Source organism: Eurytemora carolleeae, unplaced genomic scaffold (genome assembly GCF_000591075.1).
Source record: "Eurytemora carolleeae unplaced genomic scaffold, Eaff_2.0 scaffold294, whole genome shotgun sequence".
Taxonomy (NCBI): Eukaryota; Metazoa; Arthropoda; class Copepoda; order Calanoida; family Temoridae; genus Eurytemora; species Eurytemora carolleeae.
The window spans coordinates 168,021-193,037 of NW_019396358.1; the positions used below are offsets into that span (position 1 = coordinate 168,021).

The 25,017-nt window shown below is 31.3% G+C and overlaps 3 protein-coding genes across 3 annotated transcripts in view; all 3 read left to right on the forward strand.

The window, feature by feature from the left end:
- Window positions 1-50: 50 nt before the first annotated feature.
- LOC111701645 (solute carrier family 22 member 15-like) lies at window positions 51-3,377 on the forward strand. Its single transcript, XM_023473024.1, has 6 exons — window positions 51-127; window positions 648-734; window positions 896-963; window positions 2,325-2,384; window positions 2,859-2,902; window positions 2,957-3,377. The coding sequence occupies exons 1-6, from the start codon at window positions 81-83 to the stop codon at window positions 3,029-3,031; spliced, it is 381 nt and encodes a 126-aa protein (XP_023328792.1). The 5' UTR covers window positions 51-80; the 3' UTR covers window positions 3,032-3,377.
- A 44-nt stretch (window positions 3,378-3,421) lies between these two features.
- LOC111701644 (28S ribosomal protein S11, mitochondrial) lies at window positions 3,422-11,429 on the forward strand. The gene is made up of 15 exons (XM_023473023.1): window positions 3,422-3,510; window positions 5,071-5,149; window positions 5,684-5,731; window positions 6,023-6,077; window positions 6,341-6,381; window positions 6,904-6,975; window positions 7,621-7,676; window positions 7,926-8,020; window positions 8,076-8,124; window positions 8,311-8,368; window positions 8,784-9,073; window positions 9,639-9,804; window positions 10,206-10,292; window positions 10,679-10,744; window positions 11,200-11,429. The coding sequence occupies exons 1-11, from the start codon at window positions 3,449-3,451 to the stop codon at window positions 8,868-8,870; spliced, it is 702 nt and encodes a 233-aa protein (XP_023328791.1). The 5' UTR covers window positions 3,422-3,448; the 3' UTR covers window positions 8,871-9,073; window positions 9,639-9,804; window positions 10,206-10,292; window positions 10,679-10,744; window positions 11,200-11,429.
- A 4,585-nt stretch (window positions 11,430-16,014) lies between these two features.
- Window positions 16,015-25,017, forward strand: part of LOC111701642 (uncharacterized) — a gene marked incomplete in the record, with an annotated part of 25,668 nt that continues 16,665 nt past the window's right edge. The window contains 9 exon segments of the mRNA XM_023473018.1: window positions 16,015-16,697; window positions 17,458-17,530; window positions 18,967-19,054; window positions 20,165-20,227; window positions 20,905-20,976; window positions 22,188-22,258; window positions 23,157-23,222; window positions 23,816-23,895; window positions 24,589-24,667. Of these exon segments, the coding sequence (XP_023328786.1) occupies window positions 16,448-16,697; window positions 17,458-17,530; window positions 18,967-19,054; window positions 20,165-20,227; window positions 20,905-20,976; window positions 22,188-22,258; window positions 23,157-23,222; window positions 23,816-23,895; window positions 24,589-24,667 (842 nt within the window).

Below are 25,017 nucleotides of genomic sequence, written 5' to 3' on the forward strand. Positions count from 1 at the left end.
CTAGTTATTATTATTACGATGACTTAGCGTTTACAATTTTGTTTCTTAGTTTTTATCTTTGTTTAGGAATATTACCCTTCATGGCAACCTCTTGTGCTCTCCTTGGTAAACTCTGCCTAGCAGCTAGGTACAGATAAAGGGACTTTAAGCTTAATTTAAAGTAACTTTGAATAATGGATTGTACGATTCACAACTGTTCCCTTTAAACCTTTGAAACATCAAGTAAAACGGACTTCCTTATTTATCTATAGAATGCATAGAAAGTAAGGAGTTGTCAAGAAATATGTAAAGTCAGCTGGCCCAGGGTTGAGTTCACACTGTAAGCTAGCGTACACTCGGCATTTTTTACGGTTATTTTATAGCCATTTTAGAGATTAATACACGGATTTTCTCTGTCGTACATGATCAGAAAAAGGTTTACAGAGTGCCGTTTTCAATCGTTAAATATAGTCCATTTTGTTGATATTCAAATACTAATAGTTTTATTTAAACTCAAACCTTTTCTTATGAAATTTTTCAACAGGTTTTGCGATTTTAACTTCTTTTTGAATTGAGAGAAAATTGCATACATTAATGAGCTTGATTTTTTCTCTTATAGTAATTGCCAACGTCAGCTGTGAAACTTTGAATTAATGAAAATTATTTAGTTTTGCTGTCGTGTACATTCATAGTGGTGAGATATTTCCCACTACGATGCGTAATTCTGCCATGGGTTTAGTGTCAGTTGCAGCCAGGTAGATACAGATACAGATACAGATACAGAGACAGAGACAGAGACAGAGACAGACACAGAGACAGACACAGAGACACAGAGACACAGATACACAGATACACAGAGACAGAGACAGATGGAGGAAAAAAGTATAACTTTATCATCGAAACTTAATATTCGTAGATTTGGCGGGATTTGTGCCCCCTTCATTGTTCTTCTTGGTGATACAGTTCCTAACTCTCAATTTACAGGAACATATATTTTCTCATTTATTCATTCATTTATTCATTCCTTTATTCATCCTTTCCTTCATGTGTTTGTTCATTCCTTCGCTCATTCATTTATGCATTCTTTTATCTGTTCATCCTTTCATTCTGCTGTTCACTGGCTGATGAAAGAATTAAAATTTTAGAAATGTTAATTATTATTTTTACTTTTTTACTTCATGCAGAGATTATTTATTGTTAACTAATAAAGAATTAAACTATGTGCTTTTAATTAAACGGGTGTAATGTGAGCCTAAAATAGGAACACGAAGCATTAAAAAACTACTTCCAAAAAGTTGCTTGAGATAATTATCCAGGCCTTTTGCGATTATTTTAACTTTTTAACGACTGTCAGTGTCAACATCCCTTCTGTAGAAGAATTTAAATTCTATTTAATCTTTAAAAAAGATGAAGGATTAACTATCTTTAATGTTGTTGTTAAACTTGAACGGAATGTAGACATTATTTCAAATGACTATTTTCAGAGTTGCATGTCCGATACACAACGGTACCCATTTTAATGAACATTAATGCATGATATATCAGCGATCGACTTCTATTGTAAACTTGATTATTTTCAACTGTAGTTTCTCTGTAAAGTGACTTTGCGCATTCCTGCTTTAGAAACATTTAAGAGGAAATTGGTAGAAATTAACACTTGTCATGGTTAAAATCGACAAATCTTCCACATTCTTCATTAGAAGAAAAGGTTGAGAATAGCGCACATGTCCTTCTTTAAATGGATGGTCACATAAGATTACTACGACAGTTACTTTGAAAATGGAAGGATACTTAAAATAACCCTCTTTTGCAAATTGTAGTGCAAAATGTTTTTTAGGACTTTATTTGCTGAATTGGGAAAATAAATGATTTTATGGGAAAATAAAAAACCTTTTGGGTTCATAAGTATGAAAGAGGTTGAAAAAGATAGGCTTGTCCAATTTTTCATATATTTCCCCAGATCTCCATAAATCATTATAAAAATATACACCCCCTGGTGTGGACCACTAAACAAGATGAAGCCTAGTCTGGACAAGAATGATATTTCCATCAATTTCCTTTAGAAATTGTTCATTTTGAATTGTAGTTTCTCTACAAACGGATTTAAGCATTGATCTAAAAAACGAATATATCCTGCACATTATTGTTCACATAAAGGTTCAAAGGGTATCGTTGTGAATCGGACATGCCTCGTTGTTTTTAATGGAAGGTTATTTAAGTTTACAAATAGAGCCCCTTTTACTTTAAATTTTAAGTATGCATGAAATTTAAAAATTAGAATTAGGTTGAATTTTTTTCTTTTATGTTACAAATTATAAAAAAAAATGACTTGAATATGTGTCCAGTATTTGGTGTAATGTCAATAACTGCTGGATTACTAAATCTGAGACTACCAGAAACTCAAGGAATCTTTCTCAAACAAATATAATTCCACTTTTCTGCTTTTAAAAAAAAGTGTTTTTATTTTTATAGCATATAGCAAGAAATGCACGTTAGATATTTTTTAACACTGCTTAGAGTTTATTAAGAAAAGATTAACAAAAAAATGTGTGGGAAAATAAGGCCGAAAAGTATATTTAATTTTGTGTTGGTTTTGCTTTACTTATTCTTAAAATTTTAAAACTTAATTCCTCACATTTTCCCTGGATGAAAATTTACGGAAGTGACATTGTGGTTGAAAAACAATTCTTTTACTTTTAACCTTCTATTTTGAATTTTAGGCAGAATATATATTTACAGTTTTTTATTTAGGGGCGTATTCAGGAATTTGTCCTGGGGGGCTTACATTTTTTTTAAAGCCACCCGCTTCGACCTGAAAACCACATTTTTTTTTATTTTTTATATTTTGTCTTCATTATTTGTGAAGGAAAACGTTTTAGGAAAGCCCCTGCCTGAAACCCTGGATGATATGCTTGACCTAAAGGTTAAAAAATCCTAATTATGAATTAATATTGATTTATTGATTTATCTATTTCAGGTTAATAATAAGAAGATGGCGGGGAAAGAGAAGATAAAACATTTGTACAGTCTTCTGGAATCATCAGATGTTTAAGAACTGAATCACTGAACAAATTAGATTAAATGTTTTTTCAAGAAACTATATTTTGTTCTTTAATGCTAAATTGTCTTTATCATTATTTATTTTTATTATTTATTTAAATATTCTACCTGAAAAAAGTCTTTCTACAAACTTTATAAACCCTGTGATATTTTTAAGTAGTAATATAAAGTATTTTTTGGCCTAACTTTTTTTATACCTGCAGAACTTGCCTAGAATTATGATATTTGTCTGATGCCTTTGTTTGCCCAAGCTTTCAATCTGTGTTATTTTTTAAACTAGCTTTTTTACTTATTTGTATTTTTATGTATTTTTGTAGAAGTATTAGTTTTGATAAACTTTTTCTTTTAATCATTTTTTTTAACATGACAAAATGTATTTATGTATATTTATTTATATTTCAGATAGAAAATGAATATGGCTAAAAGTTTGTGGTTTTGTAGAAAATCAATTCCAAGTTTGCTTCACAAAAGGAAAATAAAATTGTTAAATCTATTCTGGACCCTTGATTATTTTGAATTGATACAGTCGTCGTCGTATATATCAATGCTATGAAGGCTACTTTCTATTTCAATTTTAATCTGTCCCAAGCTTTCAAACAGCTTGGACACACATAAAATGGAAACAAAAAGAAGCTGTCACTTAAAGGGAGTGTTCGCGAAAATTAAAGGGGGTATAGGCTTACGGTGAAAAATAAGCGCTTTTAATCGCTACTAATCTTTCTTTTATCTGTTTCGTCTATCAGGAGAAAATTGTTAAAAACGACTAATACCGAAGAACGTATAGCGTCCATACAAATTCAGACAGTTGCAAAATTCAACTCGTATCGTAAAAAATCAATTTAGTTCCAAACAAATCATTCAGATTTTAAACCAATAGTCATCGATTATTTTTCGACGAATTCGTACATAGTTGATATTTTATAATATTTTCTATTTTTTATGATCTGATAGATTCTTTTGAAACACATTTATTCCTGTTTCTAAGATTTTTGATAATGAAGACGACATTTTCATATTTTCCAGGAATGTTCGAAAATCCAGCGCCAGCGAAATATTTTTGTATTGGCGCTTCGTTCTTCAGCATGAGTCGTTTTTAACCATTTTCTCCTGTTAGACGCAACTTATAACCCCTTTTAGTTTTTGCGAACACTCCCTTTAACAGATTCTTTTAATGTTTACTTGAAAACTTTGTTTGAATATTTGATTTAAATAGAATTGTTTCTACAGTGTTGATATTAACGCTTACCATACACTGTAAGAAGAAAATTTTCTCTTTTAAGTAAAAATTACCACTTATATATGGACAATATCAGAAATAATTTGTAATGTTAAATTGGTAGAATCGAATGCTGATTTAAGCCTAGTACATAATATCAGGCAGTTTATCAATAAACGAATCCTATTAAGGAAACGGAGGTTTTTCCATAATATTTAAGCATATTTTTAATTAAAAAATATTTAAGCATATTTTTAATTAAAAAATTGTAAAATTGAGAAAAGAGTCCCTCTGAATAAATTCCTACATACGACTATGCAAAAGTTGTATTTAGCATGATATCTCAATGCAGTCATAACCAAAAAGAATTGGAATTAATGGACAGTTAATTAGACGACTTTACATATAATTTTAAACGCACGTTAAAGGCAGACTACATTTTAGAATTGGTAGGACTAGGGCTATTTTTTTAATTGTTTCATTGATCATATTTGTAAAATTAGATTTAAAATCGTCTGAGCAGCGGTTTAAATCCGCCAAAACCCGGTTTAAATTAAGCGCCGGCTTAAATCTTGAAACATTTGATACAATTTTAAGTGGAACCAACCATATTTAAACCGCGGCTTAAATTTAAACCGCCGCTCAAATTCTTTAAATTCGGCCACTGATTAATTATAATTAATTCCGGGTCTTTCTGGTTATGACTATAGTTAATTTTACTCTAATCCAATTATTAAACAGGGTTTTTCAAACTGATAAATATTCAAGCTCTCCTTGTATATTTATATTTTAAAATTCAATTTTGTTAATTCAAGTTTACCATGTGTACCACGTATTCTTGGTGATCCTTTTCTGTATCCTTCAAGATATATTCATACATCATTAATACGTCAGGTTAGTGGTAAAATAATGCCCCCCCCCCATTCTTCAAGTTTATGAATGTCGTCTTTGTTACCGCGAGCTATTTCGGAAGAAAAACATATCTTATAGAAAAAGTACAAGAAAGGAAAGCAGTTTTGTGATAGTCTAAATATATAAATAGACTCTAACAGCCATATAGAAAAGGTTTAGTGGCGTCGGCAGTATGTCAAAACCTTCATTTATTCAGAGTAGCGTGTTGAAAAATCCTATTTTAAGAGTCTTCAATGCAATAGCGGGTTTTCGGTCAAAATTCTTAACTAAAACATAACATTTAAATAACTTAAAGACTTCTCTCAAAAAAAATTTTGGTGGCCAAGCCTTATTTGACATAAATAAGAGGTTTATGAAACAAACTCATTTGGCTGCCCCCCCCCCCTTATCCCTCACAGTGCCCCCATCTTCCCTTAACGCTTACTTCCAAAGATAACTGCATCATTTTCACAATTTAGTGCTTTTAAAATGGAATAACTTTTTAACAGACATTTTTTCTTCATATTTTTCTTTTAGGAAAAAGATGACTCTATCGTACCTGTTAAAGTTGCAGTTGGAAAAAAGGTAAGCCATATTGTACACAAGTTGGTGTTGGTCTGGTGATCCACACTCCACATATAGTCTCTGCAGATTCCATTTCCTTTTGTTCTTAATGTATAAAGAAAGTTAGCGAATTTTTTAACTGTGACTTTTTTGTTAATATTTTTTAAACCATATTTTTTAAAAATATTATTATCTAAAAAAATTCAACCATTGAAATAAATTAACAATAAGTTTATTTTGAAAATAAAATTTATGAAGAAAAAAAGGTTTATTAGATCAAAGTTATGAAATTCTAAAAAAAACTATGTTTAGGGAATACTCTCAACCCGAACACATCAGAAGAATGATGAACTACTGTCCTCAGGAGGTAATAATGGTTTCCATCCTTTCCACCACCTCTCATCTTCCTCTCAATTACCCCTTCGTGTCTTTAAAGGGTTAGGTTACTTTCCCGTTTTCTAACAATGAAGCTCCGGGACTCTACACCCACAATACTTCCACCCTTGTCACCTGCCCTTTCCAAGATCAATTTAGTTTTAACTTACTCCCTCTTTCTTTGAAATAAACAAATGAAATATTAAAAATTTTATAATTATAAAAAATCTTTTTATTAATGTTATTTTTTTTCAGCTGTAGAGTTGGACTCATTGCTAATAGAAGAACAATTAATGGTAAAAATATGAATTAAATGATTGCTTGATTGATTGATTGATTTATAATTACCTGGTTTATTACTGTTGAGGAAAATTCAATTTATTTTCTTTCCTTTTTATGTTTTTTTAAATGATGAGTAAAAATTACTAAATATGTTTTTTTGAAGTTGAGTTTGGATCAGTTGCACTGATGTTGGATTAATTTATCCAAGATTGTTGATTGATTTGTTGATTGGATTGCTGGTTGATTTACTGAATAATTGAATAAATAAATCATTATTTTTTTAATTTGATGATTGATTGATACATTGAATCATTCATTAATGCAATCATTGATTTAATGATATATTGACTGATTGATTGACTCTTTAGAGTGAAAGAGAGTTTATACGATTGATTGATTGATTGAATGATTTATTAGTAGATTATTTGATTGAATTTTTAGAGTAAAGAAGAGTTATAAACGATTGTTTGATTTATTGATGAGTTGGATTAGTTGATTGATTTGATGATTGATCAATTGATTGATTGTATGTTTAGAGTGAAGGAGAATTTAAACGGTTTCCTGATGAGGAGACCCCGGATCTTCTTTTCAATGGAATTAAATTTAAGGAATCCGTTCAATTCCATTTTTATAAAGATTTACTGAAAAGGTTTGTTCTGCCGCTCCAAGATGTTCCTGAGAGCCAGAAACATAGATAATTTCTTTTATGATAATCATTACGTGGGGGTAGTTGGGGGGGGGGGGGTGGTCCCCTACCTTTTTTTCCAAAAGCCCCCCCCCTAGAAAAAAATATACAATCATGTTTTTGCCCGTATTTGTCGTCTTTTCTTCTAATATTTTCTACTCTCCGAGATATTTTTCAACGCTTGAAATGGATAGTCATGACGAGAATATTTATAGAAATTATTGGTACTGGAGTATAATTTATAAATGTTGAAAAATCCCTTCACCCATTTTTATTAACAGAAGATGATCAAATCCCATGTATATCAACGGATCCTGTATTCAGCCTTATCTAGTGCTAACCACAAAAGTAGTGAAATATATCAGTTCACTGATTATTATTATTGTTGTTATTATCATTCTAATTTAGAAAATAGACAAAAATAGCCACAAACTATTTTTATTCGTGAAATTCACAATTAAATTCAGAACCCTAAATGTTTCTACTAATAACTGAATGATGTCTTATAATATTAGTATTGACCGATGAATTTAAACAAGCTAAATTGACAATTGAACGGTCCACCTAGGATTTACCCTACGTATTAATGAGGCTTCATAAACACAACACAAGACTAGTCGCCAGGTAATTAGACAATGAAATCTCTAATTGATTTTTTCATAGTTTTTCCAATTGAACTTCAACTGATAATAGACTTATTTGATCTATTGATCGATTGATTGAATATAGGATTGTTTGATTGTTTGATTGTTTGATTTGATTTGATTTGATTTGATTTGATTTGATTTGGTTTGGTTTGGTTTGGTTTGGTTTGGTTTGGTTTGGTTTGGTTTGGTTTGATTTGGTTTGGTTTGATTTGATTTGATTTATTAGGCATGCTGACCAGCGTTATATATTCATGAACTCCCCGGCAATGCACGGTTTCACGAACGCCAAGAAGAGAACTTCAGTGGCCGGTCAAGTAGCAGGTTAAATTTATTTATCTTTTTTTAAAGAAAATTTTTCTAAATTTGTTGTTTTAAGGAATGATGATGGGACAAAAACTTCGAAGTTACGGAATTAAACACATCAGGTAGAGAATGTTATGAGTTGGGTTCTTGTTTGTTTGGTTGATTGATTGATTCCTGCATTATTTCTTTCATCTCTTGTTTTTATTTCTTTGAATTAAATTTGTGGTGAGTATGCCAATTATTTTGTTTGTTGGATGGAATAGGTGCTCAATGGTCACAGTTAATTGATTGATTGATTGATAAATTAGAGTCCGGATAAACGGGTTTAATGCTGCAAGAGAATCCACCATCAAAGGAATTACACAGGTAGAAGCTTAAATCAAATACGCTGAACGTTATTATTACTACTATTAGAGGGACTATATGCATAAATTTAAATGACCCTCCATGCAAAGATGGCAATGCCCGATACACAGCGGTACCCTTAAACCCTTTATCAGATCAATAATGTGGAAGATATTGTCAATTTTCTAGGTTTAAAATTGTAATTATGTTTTCCTGTAGTAAAAATGTGCAAAACACAATTACAAATAATTACTATAAGAAGTTATAATCATTAAAAACTAATTTTGTATTTGATCAGACAAAGCTTTTAATGGTAACGTTGTGAATCCGGCATTGCCATCTTTGCATGGAGGGTCACTGAAAATTACGCTTTCAGTCCCTTTAAGTTTAATAGAAAGCATAATTATTTTCTAAATATACAACTGCCTTATTTCAGGCCGGTATCCAAGTAGTATGCCTGGAGGATCAGACTAAGGTTGAATGGGGTTGGCCTCAGAGAGGAAAGGCCCGTCCTTCCAAGTAAAAATGCGCCGTTCAAATGTTCAAGGAATCCTCCAATGCGTATTTTTGATTTTTTGTATCCTAAGAAAATCCTCATCAATCTTTAGTACAACCAAACAAACCGATGTAATTTTTGTCAAATATTTCAGATAAAATGAATTTAGTTCCGATTGTGAGACAAGTTCTAGCTCCTAGGCTATCAACTAGATATTTACACTGTACTAGGTGGGTATATTGAAATATCAACATTTAGATTAAATAAGTTTTCAATTGTACTGGAGACTGTGGAATAATAGGGTAAAATGAAATTAAAGAAATACTCAAGTGCATTTGATGTTGTTACAAAGAAAATAGGTTAATTATCTGACTTCTTAAATCACTTATTTCGTGAGATGAATCTGTTTACAGTGAACACTTACTTTGTCTAATGTTTATTGGACTATTTTAAGTCATAACTTAATTAAAAAATTGTCTTCCTGTTACGGAGTTTTCTGGATATCACTGAATGGTGTTTCAGTAATATACACCTTTCATTTTCGCAAACATTTTTTACCCATAATAATATAATTCTTAGAACAATGAACATCTCATCTATGAAAATAATTCAACTAACCATAACTGGTTTAACCACGTTTTGTTCTTTATTAAAGCTGACCTTAGCAAAGCGATTAGAATTACACTGCTAAACCTGAATATTATTAAGTTTTACTGAATCTGTTTTAACCATACAAGTTTCATTGATTTTGCGGTTTTCGTTTTTTTTTGCGCATTATTTCAATCTGTGTTTCAGACCCGTTCTGGTAAAGGATATAGAACACCGTGACGAGGGAAAGAGGATAGTGGTGGAGGGGGTAATCAAGGAGTCCCCCAGGGAGGGGTTGGTGGTCCACTGCTGTGCCCAGGAGGGAGGTCATCATAAATGTCACCCATTCTGTAAATCAACTATTGCACCTTTGGTAAGCGAACATGGATAATGATAATTAGGGTAATAATGATCAATTGTTTTATTTATGATGATAATGATGATACGATTAACGTTCATGATTATGATGATAATGATGATAATGATGATAATGATGATAATGATGATAATGATGATAATGATGATAATGATGATAATGATGATAATGATGATAAGGATGATAACGATGATAAGGATGATAATGATGATAATGATGATAATGATGATAATGATGATAATGATGATAATGATAATAATGTTTACAATGATTACAAGGATCATAAGATGATATAAAAGTTACAATTCCGAATAAATTTTAATTTAATTTTATATAAACTTTTATGTTTGTTTGTTTGGTTGTTTAATTAAAATAATTAAATACATTTTTTTCTTCAGGTTAAACACACAGACGTTTTAATTCTTGATCAATTCCTTGATGACAAAGGACAGTTGTATAGTCAAGAAAACCTAGGGATATGTGCGGTAAGCTAGTTTCTATCTTTAAAGGGTACCATGCAAAGATTGCGATGCCCGATTCACAACGGTACCCTTGAAAGCTTTGTCTGATCAAGTATGAATTAGATACAAATGATACCAATGGTTAACATTTTAAAACCTAATTATTTTCAACTGTGGTTCTCTACAAAAGAGACTTTCGCATAAAACATAAAGAAATTATCAGAATTTAAAACGTTTAAACCTAGAAATACGACAATAATAAAGGTCGACCAAATGAACTTTAAGATCATTTATATTTCTTTAACGAGTTCGCCAATCAAAATTTCAGACAAATTGGTCAGGGGGCACACAGAGATACCTAATTATATATAAAATTATAATTGATTGATTGATTGATTTTCTAATGACAGCGTATGTGGACAAGATTAAGAAAGCTGACTGAAATGTCACAACGGGCGGGGCTTATGCCGGGAAAGGTAATTGTTTGTATATTTAGTAATTCATTCGTTCATTTATTCGTTCACTCAATAATTCATACCCTCTCATTCGTTCATTTAATCGTTCACTCAATCATTCATTCATCCTATCATTCATTTAATGACTTTTTCATTAATTCGTTCATTTATTCATTTGTCTTTTATTTAATTTATTCATAAATCAATTCATTTATTTATTATCAAATCCATTCTTCAATAATTTTAATGATTAATAATTTTATTAATTGTCATGAATTCTATGTTATTTATTCATTCATTCATTCATTCATTTAAAGAAAAACTCTTAAAACTTAAGAACTTTATGAATCAATTTCTTGCATATTAAAAATGTTTAAAATACCATTTTTTAATTTTTCATGAATTGGTTTATAATTATTTTATGATAAAAGATTGATTAATTGTCATGAATTCTTTTTAATCCTCTTATTATTAAGGAATTTTACTGCTCTGACATAAGAGGGACTAAATGGGGTTCCCAGAACAGCTACTGGGACGAGAAAACTATTGATATTCAGTGGAATAAGAATAAGAAAATAAAGCGCACCATGCAGATCAGAAGAGGGGTCTTCAACGATTAGAGCACTTGTCTTATATGTTTTTGAACTGTTGTATTTGTTAAATATGAAATTACAATGTTTGTAAATTTACGCGGCATTGTTTCAGAGAGAATGTCTCGGCAAGGTGCGCGCGTGACAGACACAAAGAAAGTCAGTGGAGAACTTTTCAGTCTGACTTATGGAGCTCTGGTTGCTCAGATACTTAAGGTAAAATGTTTAAAGGTTGGTTGATGCATTGATTGACGGATAGATTGATTGGTTGATTTATTGATTTATTGGTTGATTTATTGAAGAATTAATGGACTGATGGATTAATTGGTTGATAGATTAATTGATTAATTGATTAATTGGTTGATAGATTGATAGATTGATTGATTAATTAATTAATTGATTAATTGGTTGATAGATGAATTGATTGATTTTTTTATTGATTTGTTGATTTATTTGTTGATTTATTTGATTGAAGAATTAATGAACTGATGGATTGATGGATTAATTGGTTGAGAGATTGATAGATTGATAGATTAATTAATTGATAGATTGATAGATTAATTGATTGATGGATTAATTGGTTGATAGATTGATTGATTAATTGAATGATAGATTGATGGATGAATTGATTGATTGATGGATTGATTGATGGATTGATTGTTGTATTGATTGATTAATGATTTAGGATTATGAAAATGTCGACGACGTAAACCGTCAGCTGGAGAAGATGGGATACAATATAGGAATACAATCATGTGCATTGTGCAGGCTTTTTAATATATTTCAATCTGAATCTACTGGTACGATTTTGCGACTTAGGTTTTAATTTACATGCAAGTGTGATGAGCAAATTTGTATTTGCATTTAAAGATTTCAAAACTTTTATTTAAACTTTCTTAGCTCTTCCGATAATAATGACATTTAGTTTAGTTTTAAAGAATAATTCATAAACATTGCCATTTCTTTGTAGTTGCTGAACAAATCGAAAATTTATGATATCTTAAGATAAAATTATATTTGATTCTGAAAATTATATTTTTAAAGAATATTTGAACCAGATTGTTAGAATAGATTTTCTTTCTTGTTTACAGTTTACACATGTACAATATATTTCGTGTACGGTTTATTGTAGTACATGATTTCTGTAAAAAAAACCGTGTTCTTCACAGTAAATTGCAGTACATATATTTGCGTACTTCCTGGACACTCTAACACAGTTCATGAATTGTGTACACTATGTACAGGTGTACGTATTGTCGAGGATTTTCTTGCCAGAACAACCAACAACAAATGTACCGACTTCAGGTGATTCGTTGATTGATTGATTTGGTGGTTTGATTATAATCTATACAATAAAACAAGACATTCGTATATATACATATGTTGCGTATAGTCGGCCAAACGACTGGACCGATTGGGCTGAAATTTTTTATGGACAACAATTTTTTCAAACTTTTTTATTCCACGGGCAACGCCGGGCTCTTTAGCTAGTAATGTATAAAAATGGCTTCAAGGAACCTTTCCTGAGGTATTACAGGAGAATACTAATCTATTATGATAAAATAAACAAACTGTATTTATTGCTAGCTTGAGAACCCAGCTTTGCCTTCAAACAAAGTTGTCCTTGTTCTCTTAGTTCTACCCAGCTCCCTAAATCAAAATTTGAGGCAAATCGGTCAGAGGGCTCTTGACTTGTGATCAGACATACAAACAGAGATAAATGGGCAGTTTTTTGCCTTTTTCTTTTTATAAATCTTCGTATTAGATTTTTTAGTTTTTGTGTTTTTTATCTTTATTTTCGGAAATTTCTGGTTAACAAAATTTTGAAAAAATAAAATACAATTTAGCAAAAATTAATCAGTATTTTAATTAGGGAGACTTCGGAGAAAATCCAACACGCCTTCAAGCTCTTTCTTAATGTCAGCCCACAGGTCTGTTTTAGTTTCAGGGTGTATACTGTAAATTTTCTTGAAAATATTTTTTTTACCCAGAAGTTAGCTTTGTTTTTATTGGGTTTTATTCGTTAAATTTTGGTGATGATTATTAAAAATGATGAAAAAACTTTCTTTTAGATGTAAATTTTTTTTCTTCAAATCATCAAACATTTTACTAGTTGGTTTGATGGTTGACTAGTTCATTATAACTTGGTTAGATGGTTGAATGTTGATTACAGCTTAGTTAGATGGTTGATAGTTGATTACAGCTTAGTTAGATGGTTTATGGTTAAATACAACTTAGTTAGATGGTTGAATGTTGATTACAGCTTAGTTAGATGGTTGATTGTTGATTACAACTTAGTTAGATGGTTGATGGTTGATTACAGCTTAGTTAGATGGTTGATGGTTGATTACAGCTTAGTTAGATGGTTGATGGTTGATTACAGCTTAGTTAGATGGTTAATGGTTGATTACATCTTAGTTAGATGTTGATGATTGATTACATCTTAGTTAGATGGTTGATGGTTGATTACAACTTAGTTAGATGGTTGATGATTGATTACAACTTAGTTAGATGGTTGATTTCAACCTATTTAGATTGTTGATGGTTAATTACATCTTAGTTAGATGGTTGATGATTGATTACAACTTGGTTAGATGGTTGATGATTGGTTACAACTTGGTTAGATGGTTGATGATTGATTACAACTTGGTTAGATGGTTGATGATTGATTACATCTTAGTTAGATGGTTGATGATTGATGACAACTTGGTTTTATGGTTGATGGTTGATTACACTTAGGTAGATGGTTAATGGTTGATTTCATCTTATTTAGATGGTTGATGATTGATTACAACTTGGTTAGATGGTTGATGGTTGATTACAACTTAGTTAGATGGTAGATGGTTGATAACACTTATTGATGGTTGATTACATCTTAGTTAGATGGTTGCTGGTTGATTAAACTTAGTTAGATGGTTGATGGTTAATTACATCTTAGTTAGATGGTTGATGGTTAATTACATCTTAGTTAGATGGTTGATTACACTTATTTACATGGTTGATGGTTGATTACAGCTTAGTTAGATGGTTGATTACAACTTAGTTAGATGGTTGATTACAACTTAGTTAGATGGTTGATGATTGATTACAACTTAGTTAGATGGTTGATGGTTGATTACAGCTGAGTTAGATGGTTGATGGTTGATTACAACCTATGTAGATGGTTGATGGTTGATAACAAACTTAGTTACATGGTTGATGGTTGATTACAACTTGGTTTGATGGTTGATGATTGATTACATCTTAGTTAGATGGTTGATGGTTGATTACACTTAGTTAGATGGTTGATGGTTGATTACAACTCAGTTAGATGGTTGATGGTTGATGATTGATTACAACTCAGTTAGATGGTTGATGGTTGATTACAACTTAGTTAGATGGTTGATGGTTGATAACAACTTAGTTTGTTGGTTGATTATTTAATACAACTTAGTTAGATGGTTTATGGTTAAACACAACTTAGTTAGATGATTGATGGTTAAATATAACTTGGTTAGATGGTTGATGGTTGATTACAGCTTAGTTAGATGGTTGATGGTTGATTACATCTTAGTTAGATGGTTGATGGTTTGTTAATATTTCAGGTGACCAGCTGGTCTGCTGCAAATGACGAGTTTTCTTTAATATTTGAGGTAAGCTGAGTCACTCCCCTTCCTCCACCTTCTCCATCCTTCTTACTAGAGTGAGAATTTAAAACTTTGGAATTGAAGACGACATTAATGCAATAATCGTAAATACTCAGTTCATTCCGATTGGCTTTGATTTGAAATAATTTTATTTGATGTTGTTACAAAGCAAATAGTTTTACAAGTAACTTATTAAGGGACATTGGTCTGTTTAGTGTTTACACAACACAATTGCTTTCTCTCATACTTAAAGTCATTCATGTCTAAGAGTCATCTTTGAATTCCAGAGTTTTCTGGATCTTATTTTAAACAGCCCTCTTTCAGATTTTCTTTAACTTTCTAAATTCCTATCTCTGTTTGGATGCAGTTTTATTATTTTTATGGCTAAACTTATATATAAAATAAATCTCAGTGAAAAACAAAATAGTTTTTCTGTTCGACGCTTTTTTTATTAATTTTTGTTTTTCCACACAAAATCATTTTTTCTCCTCAAAAGTTAAAACTCGGCCTAAGATTCTTTTAAACTCGAGAGGAATAGGTTTTTAGAAATGGTTTAATAAAAAAATAAGTAATTAAAAGTTTGTATTTATTATTTTGTAGAGTAATCCAGTTGGAGAGTTTGTAGAACTTCCTGATTCATGCAGTAATCTCAAATATGCTAATATACTAGCTGGAGCAGTCAGGTAGACTCATTCATTTACAGTGATAAAGTGACTTTATCGTCCTATAATACTTCACACTCTGCTATTCAAATATAAAATTTTACACCTAATATTTCCTGCTGTAGGATGATAAAGTGACTTTATCATCCTATATTACTTCATCACTCTGCTATTCAAATTTAAAATTACACACCTAATATTTCCTGTTGTACAGTGATGAAGTGACTTTATCGTCCTATAATACTTCACACACTGGTATTCAAATATAAAATTTTACACTTAATATTTCCTGTTGTAGGATGATAAAGTTACTTTATCATCCTATGACGAACAGACTTGAAGGGAAAAAATCGCAGCGAAAACTTTTTCGCACATAATAATACTACCCATTATTATGACATAAATAGATATTATGATGTCTTTTTAAATCAATTTAAAAATTGTTAATAAAGGTGATAATGTGACTGAGATGAGAATAAAATTTTTAAAGAAAATTGAAGATACTGTTCCACCAGGAGATGATTAGACCTACAGTTGTACTGTTCTGCGCCCTGCAAACTGTACTGTTCGATAAAACAGTTTTGCATGTACTTAAAAACAATGGTACATGTACACAAAACCCAGATTGTCATGGTCTGTCTGAATGATCTTTAATAGGGGCAACTATTATCCAGCATTTTAAAGATTTGTTAATGTAATACTGATTTGAGTTTTTGTCCTGTTCCTTTAAATAACTTAACTACTGTACCTATTTATGTATAATTGTTGTATTCAATCTAATAATAAGAGAAATAAAGAATTTTGTTGCATTTATCTAGTTTAATCCAGTTTAATTTCAGATTGACAATGGGGAAATCTACGAAACAAATAAAAGAGAAAATTCCTATTTCTGGGATTTGTGAATATTTGAAGAATGCTGGAAAAACAATCCTTCTCCTCATACTTCTCCCGCCAATGCTCAACTATGGCGGTTTGAAAAAAGAGCGGGAATATTTCCAATCCAACGCCATCTTGTTTGATATTGGGTTTGGTCAGCAGCTGTACATGAACTGTACTGGGGTTGGGACACCCACAGTTATACTTGATGCGCCAACAGGAATACATCTAAATATATATTTGTGTTACCAGTTGTTTAGTTCTTAGGCTTATTAATATTTACAAAGAATTTATATCTTCGTTTATTTTAAGTAAACTAATAGCTAGGAAAAAATGTTCTGCGTTTTCAGCTTAAATCTTAAAGGAGTTAAGTTATTCTATCAATTAAACTTAGGATTCTCTTTCAATAAAGAGCCGTTCTGCATTACATTAGTTATTCCTTCGAACCTACAGACTTTTAAGTATAAAGGCAGTAGTTCGGATGGTTGGTTACATTTAGAGAAGGGTCTTCATAGTTATAATTGATGTATGAAGGCAGTAGTTCTGATGATTGGTTTAATTTCTAAGTAATATATTTACAGTTGATGTAGGGTCTTCATAGTTATATTTGATGTATGAAGGCAGTAGTTCGGATGTTTGGTTACATTTACTAAGTAATATATTTATATTTGATGTATGAAGGCAGTGGTTCTGATGTTTGGTTACATTTACAAGTAATATATTTACAGTTGATGTATAGGCAGTAGTTCTGATGTTTGGTTACATTTACTAAGTAATATAGTTATATTTGATGTATGAAGACAGTAGTTCTGATGTTTGGTTACATTTACTAAGTAATATAGTTATATTTGATGTAAAGGCAGTAGTTCCGATGTTTGGTTACATTTACTAAGTAATATATTTATATTTGATGTATGAAGGCAGTAGTTCCGATGTTTGGTTACATTTACAAGTAATATGTTTATATTTGATGTATGAAGGCAGTAGTTCTGATGTTTGGTTACGTTTACAGAAGGAACTCTCCTCAATCTCTACAGTCTGTGTCTATGATAGGTTTGTACTCAATATGGCTACGTACAGTCATAAATCTATGACGAGAAGTATTGTGATGTGTATTTAGTTGGTTTGTTATTGTCCTTTTATTTCATTCAGGGTTATTTGGCGAATTAAAATTATGTTCTAGAAATATTTGCTTTATTACATCATTGACTCGGACAGAAAATATATGTTAAAAAACAAACTAAAATCGTTCCGAAAATTAACGCACGAGCAGCCGTAGTACATTTGAATTTCCGAACCGGGTCAACCCTTCAGGTTCCAGTTTGTACTGTACCTAGCTCTAAGCACAGGACTAGCCGGTGCAACAAGGTTTACGCGGTCAGACTTTATGCTTCATATAAGCTGAATTTACTTTTACTAAAGGGGCAGATTTGCGTGTAACGTATTATACCGATTGTTTTTCCTTTTTCTAGGATAAAAATAATACAAAGTTAAATAAGAGCAAACTTTAACAGAATACAGTTTTCAAATGTTAGAATTTTCAATATAAGTTTTAAAAGATTATGAACACCAACAGGAAGACTACCACTAAACTCAAGTAACGATTTTGTATAGTCCAATGAACATAAACACTAGCAATTGTGAAGTCTACAAATACCCAGTTTTCTACTAAAATGATTTGCATACTCCTGCTGGACCTGGCAACATCGGAAAAACTTTAATAATTATGTGTTATCTTCCTAATACACAGATCTATGGGTCAATTGTATGTCTTCATTTAGCTAAAGTTGCAGTTTGTCAGATGCTTGGATAGATTGGATTTCATAATTTATTTATCTTAGAAAATGTTTTTATTTTGTTCTAGACATCTATTCATCCATAATAAATGATATATCTAATATCTTTCCATACATTCGTTCTTCTATATAATTATTCATATATATCGATCATCTTTCTATTATTTATCTAGACATCTATCTATCTATTTAATTATGCATCTATCTATCTATCTATTCATCTATTTATTTTTCTATCCTATAATCTATCTGATAATTCAAACACAGATTATTTTTCTCTTTTTATTGCTGAAAAATTTGTTTCATTTCATGGCTCAGCAGCATGAGTTCGCTTTGGATTAATCTTTCTATATGCCATATATTTCTATATTTATCAATCAATTAATGCAAGGTACTAATGCAAGGAAAGTTAATTGCGGTCGCGTATACTCTGCGTACATATTGAAACCAGTTCTCTCTGGGCGGAATTGGTAAACAAGAATAGATGCATCACTGTTCGTTTAGTATCTGAGGAGGATAAAAGCAGTTCATTTTGATAATTTTGAAAATTGATTCCATGTCAGGCTGTGCCATCCGTCTTGTGTTTACTTTTCCGCCCAAAGACAGTACACTGTAGTACAAAAAATGCGTTCACCTCTGCAATAACTTTCCTTGCATTACCTTGAATTGATCTATCTATTCTTCTACCCCTAGGGCTGGTCTGGGACTAAGTGATGTACCTCGGCAGCTAAATGCTTCAGATCCAGGGGAGGGAGCAGTTCTTAGAGCACTAGGACCAGAGGTATAAAAGCGTAATTTCAAGTGACCCTCCAGGCAAAGATGACATCGGTACCCTTTAAAGATTATTTTCAATTGCTGTTTCTCTACAAAAGTAACTTGCGCATTTCTACTTGCAGGAACACATTTCGGAATTATCTTAAATAAATAAAACTTTAAAATTTAGAAAAACGATAATATCTTCCACATTATCAATTATCTTAATCAAATAAAACTTTTCAACCCTGAAAAATGATAATATCTTCCACATTATCAATTATCTTAATTAAATAAAACTTTTAAACCTAGAAAAATGATAATATCTTCCACATTATCAATTATCTTAATTAAATAAAACTTTTAAATCTAGAAAAATGATTATATCTTCCACATTATCAATTATCTTAATTAGATAAAACTTTTAAATCTAGAAAAATGATTATATCTTCCACATTATCAATTATCTTAATTAAATATAACTTTTGAACCTAGAAAAACGATAATATCTTCCACATTATCAATTATCTTAATTAATTAAAACTTTTAAATCTAGAAAAATGATTATATCTTCCACATTATCAGTTATCTTAACTAAATAAAACTTAAACCTAGAAAACGATAATATCTTCCACATTATCAATTATTTAAATTAAATAAAACTTAAACCTAGAAAAACGATAATATATTACACATTATCAATTATCTTAATTAAATAAAACTTAAACCTAGAAAAACGATAATATATTACACATTATCAATTATCTTAATTAAATAAAACTTTTAAACCTAGAAAAACGATAATATCTTCCACATTATCGATTATCTTAATTAAATAAAACTTAAACCTAGAAAACGATAATATCTTCCACATTATCAATTATTTAAATTAAATAAAACTTAAACCTAGAAAAACGATAATATCTTCCACATTATCGATTATCTTAATTAAATAAAACTTAAACCTAGAAAAACGATAATTTCTTCCACATTATCAATTGTCTTAATTAATAAAACTTTTAAACCTAGAAAACGATAATATCTTCCACATTATCAGTTATCTTAACTAAATAAAACTTAAACCTAGAAAACGATAATATCTTCAATATTATCGATCAGACAAAAGTATTTTGTTTAGAGTACAGTTGTGAGGATGGTTTCAGATCTACATCGTCTTGTTACATTCGCAACTCCGAGACAGGAAATTAAAATATTATTTTTTATCTTTTTTTACAATATTCTATAAATAAGAAGATAATAGCAGATTCAAATATTTTGACATTGCTATATTACTTGTTCTCCATTTTCTTCTTGTTCGTAAATCTTCCTTCATGTTCTGCGAATTTGGAAAAAAAAATCGGGACATCCTGCCAAATATTATTTTTATATTCTAAATCTGTAAATCCATGTTTTATTGGGCCGGCGCTGTGAACTTTTTGTTGGATACCCTTAATCCCGAATACTTGAATACTTAACCTCTTCATTTCAGTTCTTCCTCTAGGGTGCGATTTCAATTTCCATTTCGGATTTCGAATAAAGATTAAATTAATCTGCAGATTTACAAAAGATTAAGATCAAGCATTAATATCGATATCCACAATACAAGAGTTCCCAGCTTTAAATGTTTTAATTTTATGAATTATAAATTAAATGGAAGTTTAGATCCTTTGTAAATCCTGTTGTATTCAACTTCACCATTCATATATTTATAAAAATCCATAAAATCCTCGAAAATACAACCGGGTTGGTTGGGAGAAAAAGTCAATGATTTGCCTCGGAATAAATATAAACCTATGAGAGTAAAAATGTTGGATTAAACTTTTCTCAAAATTGAATCAAAAAATTTCGAAATTTTGCAAAATTATTTTAATTTTATAGAGACCTTTTCTTCTTGTTGGGGCAGAATTAGGAGGTGCCGTTGTACAAACATATTCACACTTACATCCACAGGTTGTACTGTACATTATTTACTTGTACATGATTGTACACTCTAAACTGTACACATACAGGCCACAGGGTGTCCTACTAACTAAACATAGCAATTAAAAGATAATTAAGGATTTTTTTTCTTAGCCATTTTATCATTAAACGTTTTATGACTCATGAGTTTAGAAATAACATATTCCTCTGTTTTCAATGGTGGGTTCGAAAAAAAAAATTCGAAAGCTATTTTCTCAAATTTGACCGCCCACAAACCGTTCCGGGTACTTATTGGATTTAAACATAGTGACAAGCCAATTTTTATGTGAGTAGATAGATAAATATATATTTGGTTGATGATCCAGAATTAGGGATCCAAAAATTTTTGTAGATTCTGAAAACCCATATATTTTGCTGATTTTTATGTTTTCAACTTTTTATATTGACGAGCTATTGAGAAGAACAAAATGTTTTGAATTTCTAATATGTGACCGGGTAACTTTGCTTTTATTATACTTTTATATTTACTCAAAGAGGAGATACGAGGCCGCAAAGTCGTGCCAGTATTTTTACATAATGTTTACCTTCCGTCTTCCGTCTAGTTTACAGTGCAGTTTTGACAACCCTTTGATTATTGTAGGATATTGCAGGATTAGTTCTGATAAACCCTCTTCACTTGATTATTGTAGGATGTTGCAGGATTAATTCTGATAAACCCGCTTCACTTGATTATTGTAGGATGTTGTAGGATTAATTCTGATAAACCCTCTTCACTTGATTATTGTAGGATGCTGCAGGATTAATTCTGATAAACCCTCTTCAATTGATTATTGTAGGATATTGCAGGATTAGTTCTGATAAACCCTCTTCACTTGATTATTGTAGGATGTTGTAGGATTAATTCTGATAAACCCTCTTCACTTGATTATTGTAGGATGTTGCAGGATTAATTCTAATAAACCCTCTTCATTATTATTATTACTGTAGGATGTTGCAGGATTATTTCTGATAAACCCTCTTTATTATATTATTATTGTAGGATGTTGCAGGATTAATTCTGATAAACCCTCTTAATTATATTATTATTGTAGGATGTTGCAGGATTAATTCTGATAAACCCTCTTTATTATATTATTATTGTAGAATGTTGAAGGATTAATTCTGGTGAACCCTCTTCACTTGATTATTTTAGGATGTTGTAGGATTAATTCTGATAAACCCTCTTCACTTGATTATTGTAGGATGTTGCAGGATTAATTCTGATAAACCCTCTTCACTCATCTTTACTTCACATTCCAGCTACAAATACAGGGTAAAAAATAAATACGGGGAAAATCTCGATTTGGACTAAAATTGATACAAATTGGATGCTAGTAAGAATCCACTGTGCCCACTGTGCNAAGAATCCACTGTGCCCTCTGTGCCTGTGCCTACGTATACTTTAAGAATCAACTGATCCCACTGTGCCTTCTTTACACTTTAAGAATCAACTATGCCTACTATGCCTACTGTATACTTTAAGAATCAAATGTTTCCACTGTGCCTTCTTTATACTTAAAGAATCCACTGTGCCGCCTATTGTGCCCACTGTGCCTACTGTATACTTTAAGAATCAACTGTTCCCACTGTGCCTTCTTTACACTTAAAGAATCCACTGTGCCCACTGTGCCTACTGTATACTTTAAAAATCAACTGTTCCAACTGTGCCTTTTTTACACTTTAAGAATCAACTGTGCCTACTGTACACCGTAAGAATCAACTGTGCCGACTGTGCCTACTGCACACTATAAGAACCAACTGTAACCAGGAAACTGTGTCATCTGTACACTGTAAAAATCAACTGGGCCTATTGCACACTAACAGAACCAACTTTACCCAGGCCACTGTGCCATCTGTCCATTGTAAAAATAAACTGTGCCATTTGTACACTGTAAAAATCAACTATGCCTACTGTTAAATGTAAATAAACTTTGCCGACTGTACCAACTGCAAACTATAAGAACCAACTGTACCCAGGCCATTGTGCCATCTGTACACTTAAAGAATCCACTGTGCCGCCTATTGTGTCCACTGTGCCTAATGTATACTTTAAGAATCAACTGTTCCCACTGTGCCTTCTTTACACTTAAAGAACCCACTGTGTCCACTGTGCCTAATGTATACTTTAAGAATCAACTGTTCCCACTGTACACTAAGAATCAACTGTTCAGAAAACAAGATGGCGATGAGTCTCCCTGGTTAAATTACTGGTTTAATCATCTCATACTTTCCTACAGGTAAAACAGGCGAGGGGGGGGGGTTACAGTGTGTTTTATTAAACATGATAATGGAGACACGAACTAATGATCGTCTTTGATATAATGGAGACACGAACTAATGATCGTCTTTGATCTTGGAAATCGAGAAAGGCATCATTAAAGGTTCGATGATTTTCCAGTAAATAAAAGCTTTTATTAATATTTTGTCATTAGATTACATTTAAAGATCAAACACGATCTTTAAGTCGTCATGCTTAGTGGGACCCCCTGTTCTTTAAAAAGAGAAACCTTTTTTGAATCTCTCTCTTCCCAAACATGTTCTTCATCACTATTTAGTATGTAATATGCATACTTGTATATACCTNGTTCGCTTATAATTTCTGTTTATTGGTGGATTTTCTAATAATTCAGCCTTCCCTGGGGCAGTTTGAGTTACCATCAAAATGTGTGTCCGAATTAGCCGTTATGACGTTTAGTGGATACAGACAGACAGACGGACAAACAGAAAAGCCAAATATTTGAAATTTTAATGGAAAACGTGAATTTTCGTTTTTAAATCCTATTTAATTTTTTCAAAACTCATTTTAGTTTCTGAACTTGGTTTGGTTTAGGTTACTTCAGATCTCTGCTATGATGGGGCTGAACAGGCTGGGTTTTTTGGCCGGTCAACTTAACCTACCAAATATATCAGGTTAAATCCATATATTTTTGCAACCAAATGTCAGACATTAGACACTTCAAACTTTGAGTTCTGTTAGATCAAATACTCTAAGTTTGAAATATCAAAGGTTTACGTCACCGGGGTGCAAAAATATAGGGATTATAAAATATGAATTTTGCCAAAGATTTAATTCCTTTATGATTTACTTTGAGGTTGAATAAAGATTATATAATATAACTCAACCCAAAAATATCCATATTAAAGAAAGAAAATTATAATATTGTATTTTTTTCCAATATTTTCACTTAACCTTTTTTTCTGCTTAAAGAGACTTTATAAGAGTTGTAGACTTTAATAACAAGTGTTCATCCATTTTACTAGTAGCATGTTCACAACAATATCCTTTAAACCTCTATCTAAGTATCAATAAGGAAGCTATCGTTATTTTCTGCCTTAAAAAGTGTTTCATTCTGACTATTCCCTCCATTTTCTCTGCAGCAGAACTCCGCAAATAGAAAAAAATGTTACTTTACTGAGTAATGTCAATGACATTTTTCGCGATATTATCAATTTTCCGTTCCCAATCAAAATTTAAGGCAAAACGGTCAATGGGTTCATGAGTTATGATCGGACATACAGAGATTATTAATTCATACATCCACATACCAGCCCATGTAGTGCACAATGTTATGTACGCACAATTGTCCAATTGTACATCTTTAGATGACGAGGATGTGATTGCTCGTCAGAAACACCAAGTATGTGATCCTTTTCATGTACAAGCAGTCATAGATGAATACAGGTGAGTCGTGACACACTATGTTCTGCATACTGGACTTTATTTAGTTGTGTATATACTGTAATGTACTATTTATACTGTACTGTAACGAACTTACTTTACTGTACTGTACATCACTGTACACCACTGCACTGCACTGTACTGTGCTCAACCGTAATGCACTGTACGTGCACAACCGTACTGCACATCACTGTATTTCACAGCTCTGTACTGTACTTACTGTACTGCACTATTCAGAATATTTAAGCAAAAACTGATCTACTTCCTGTTGTCTAAGACTTTCCAAAAAGCAAAAAACAGTTTGAAATTAAATAACTGGCATGTGGTCTAAACAGTGCTTTAATATGGCATAG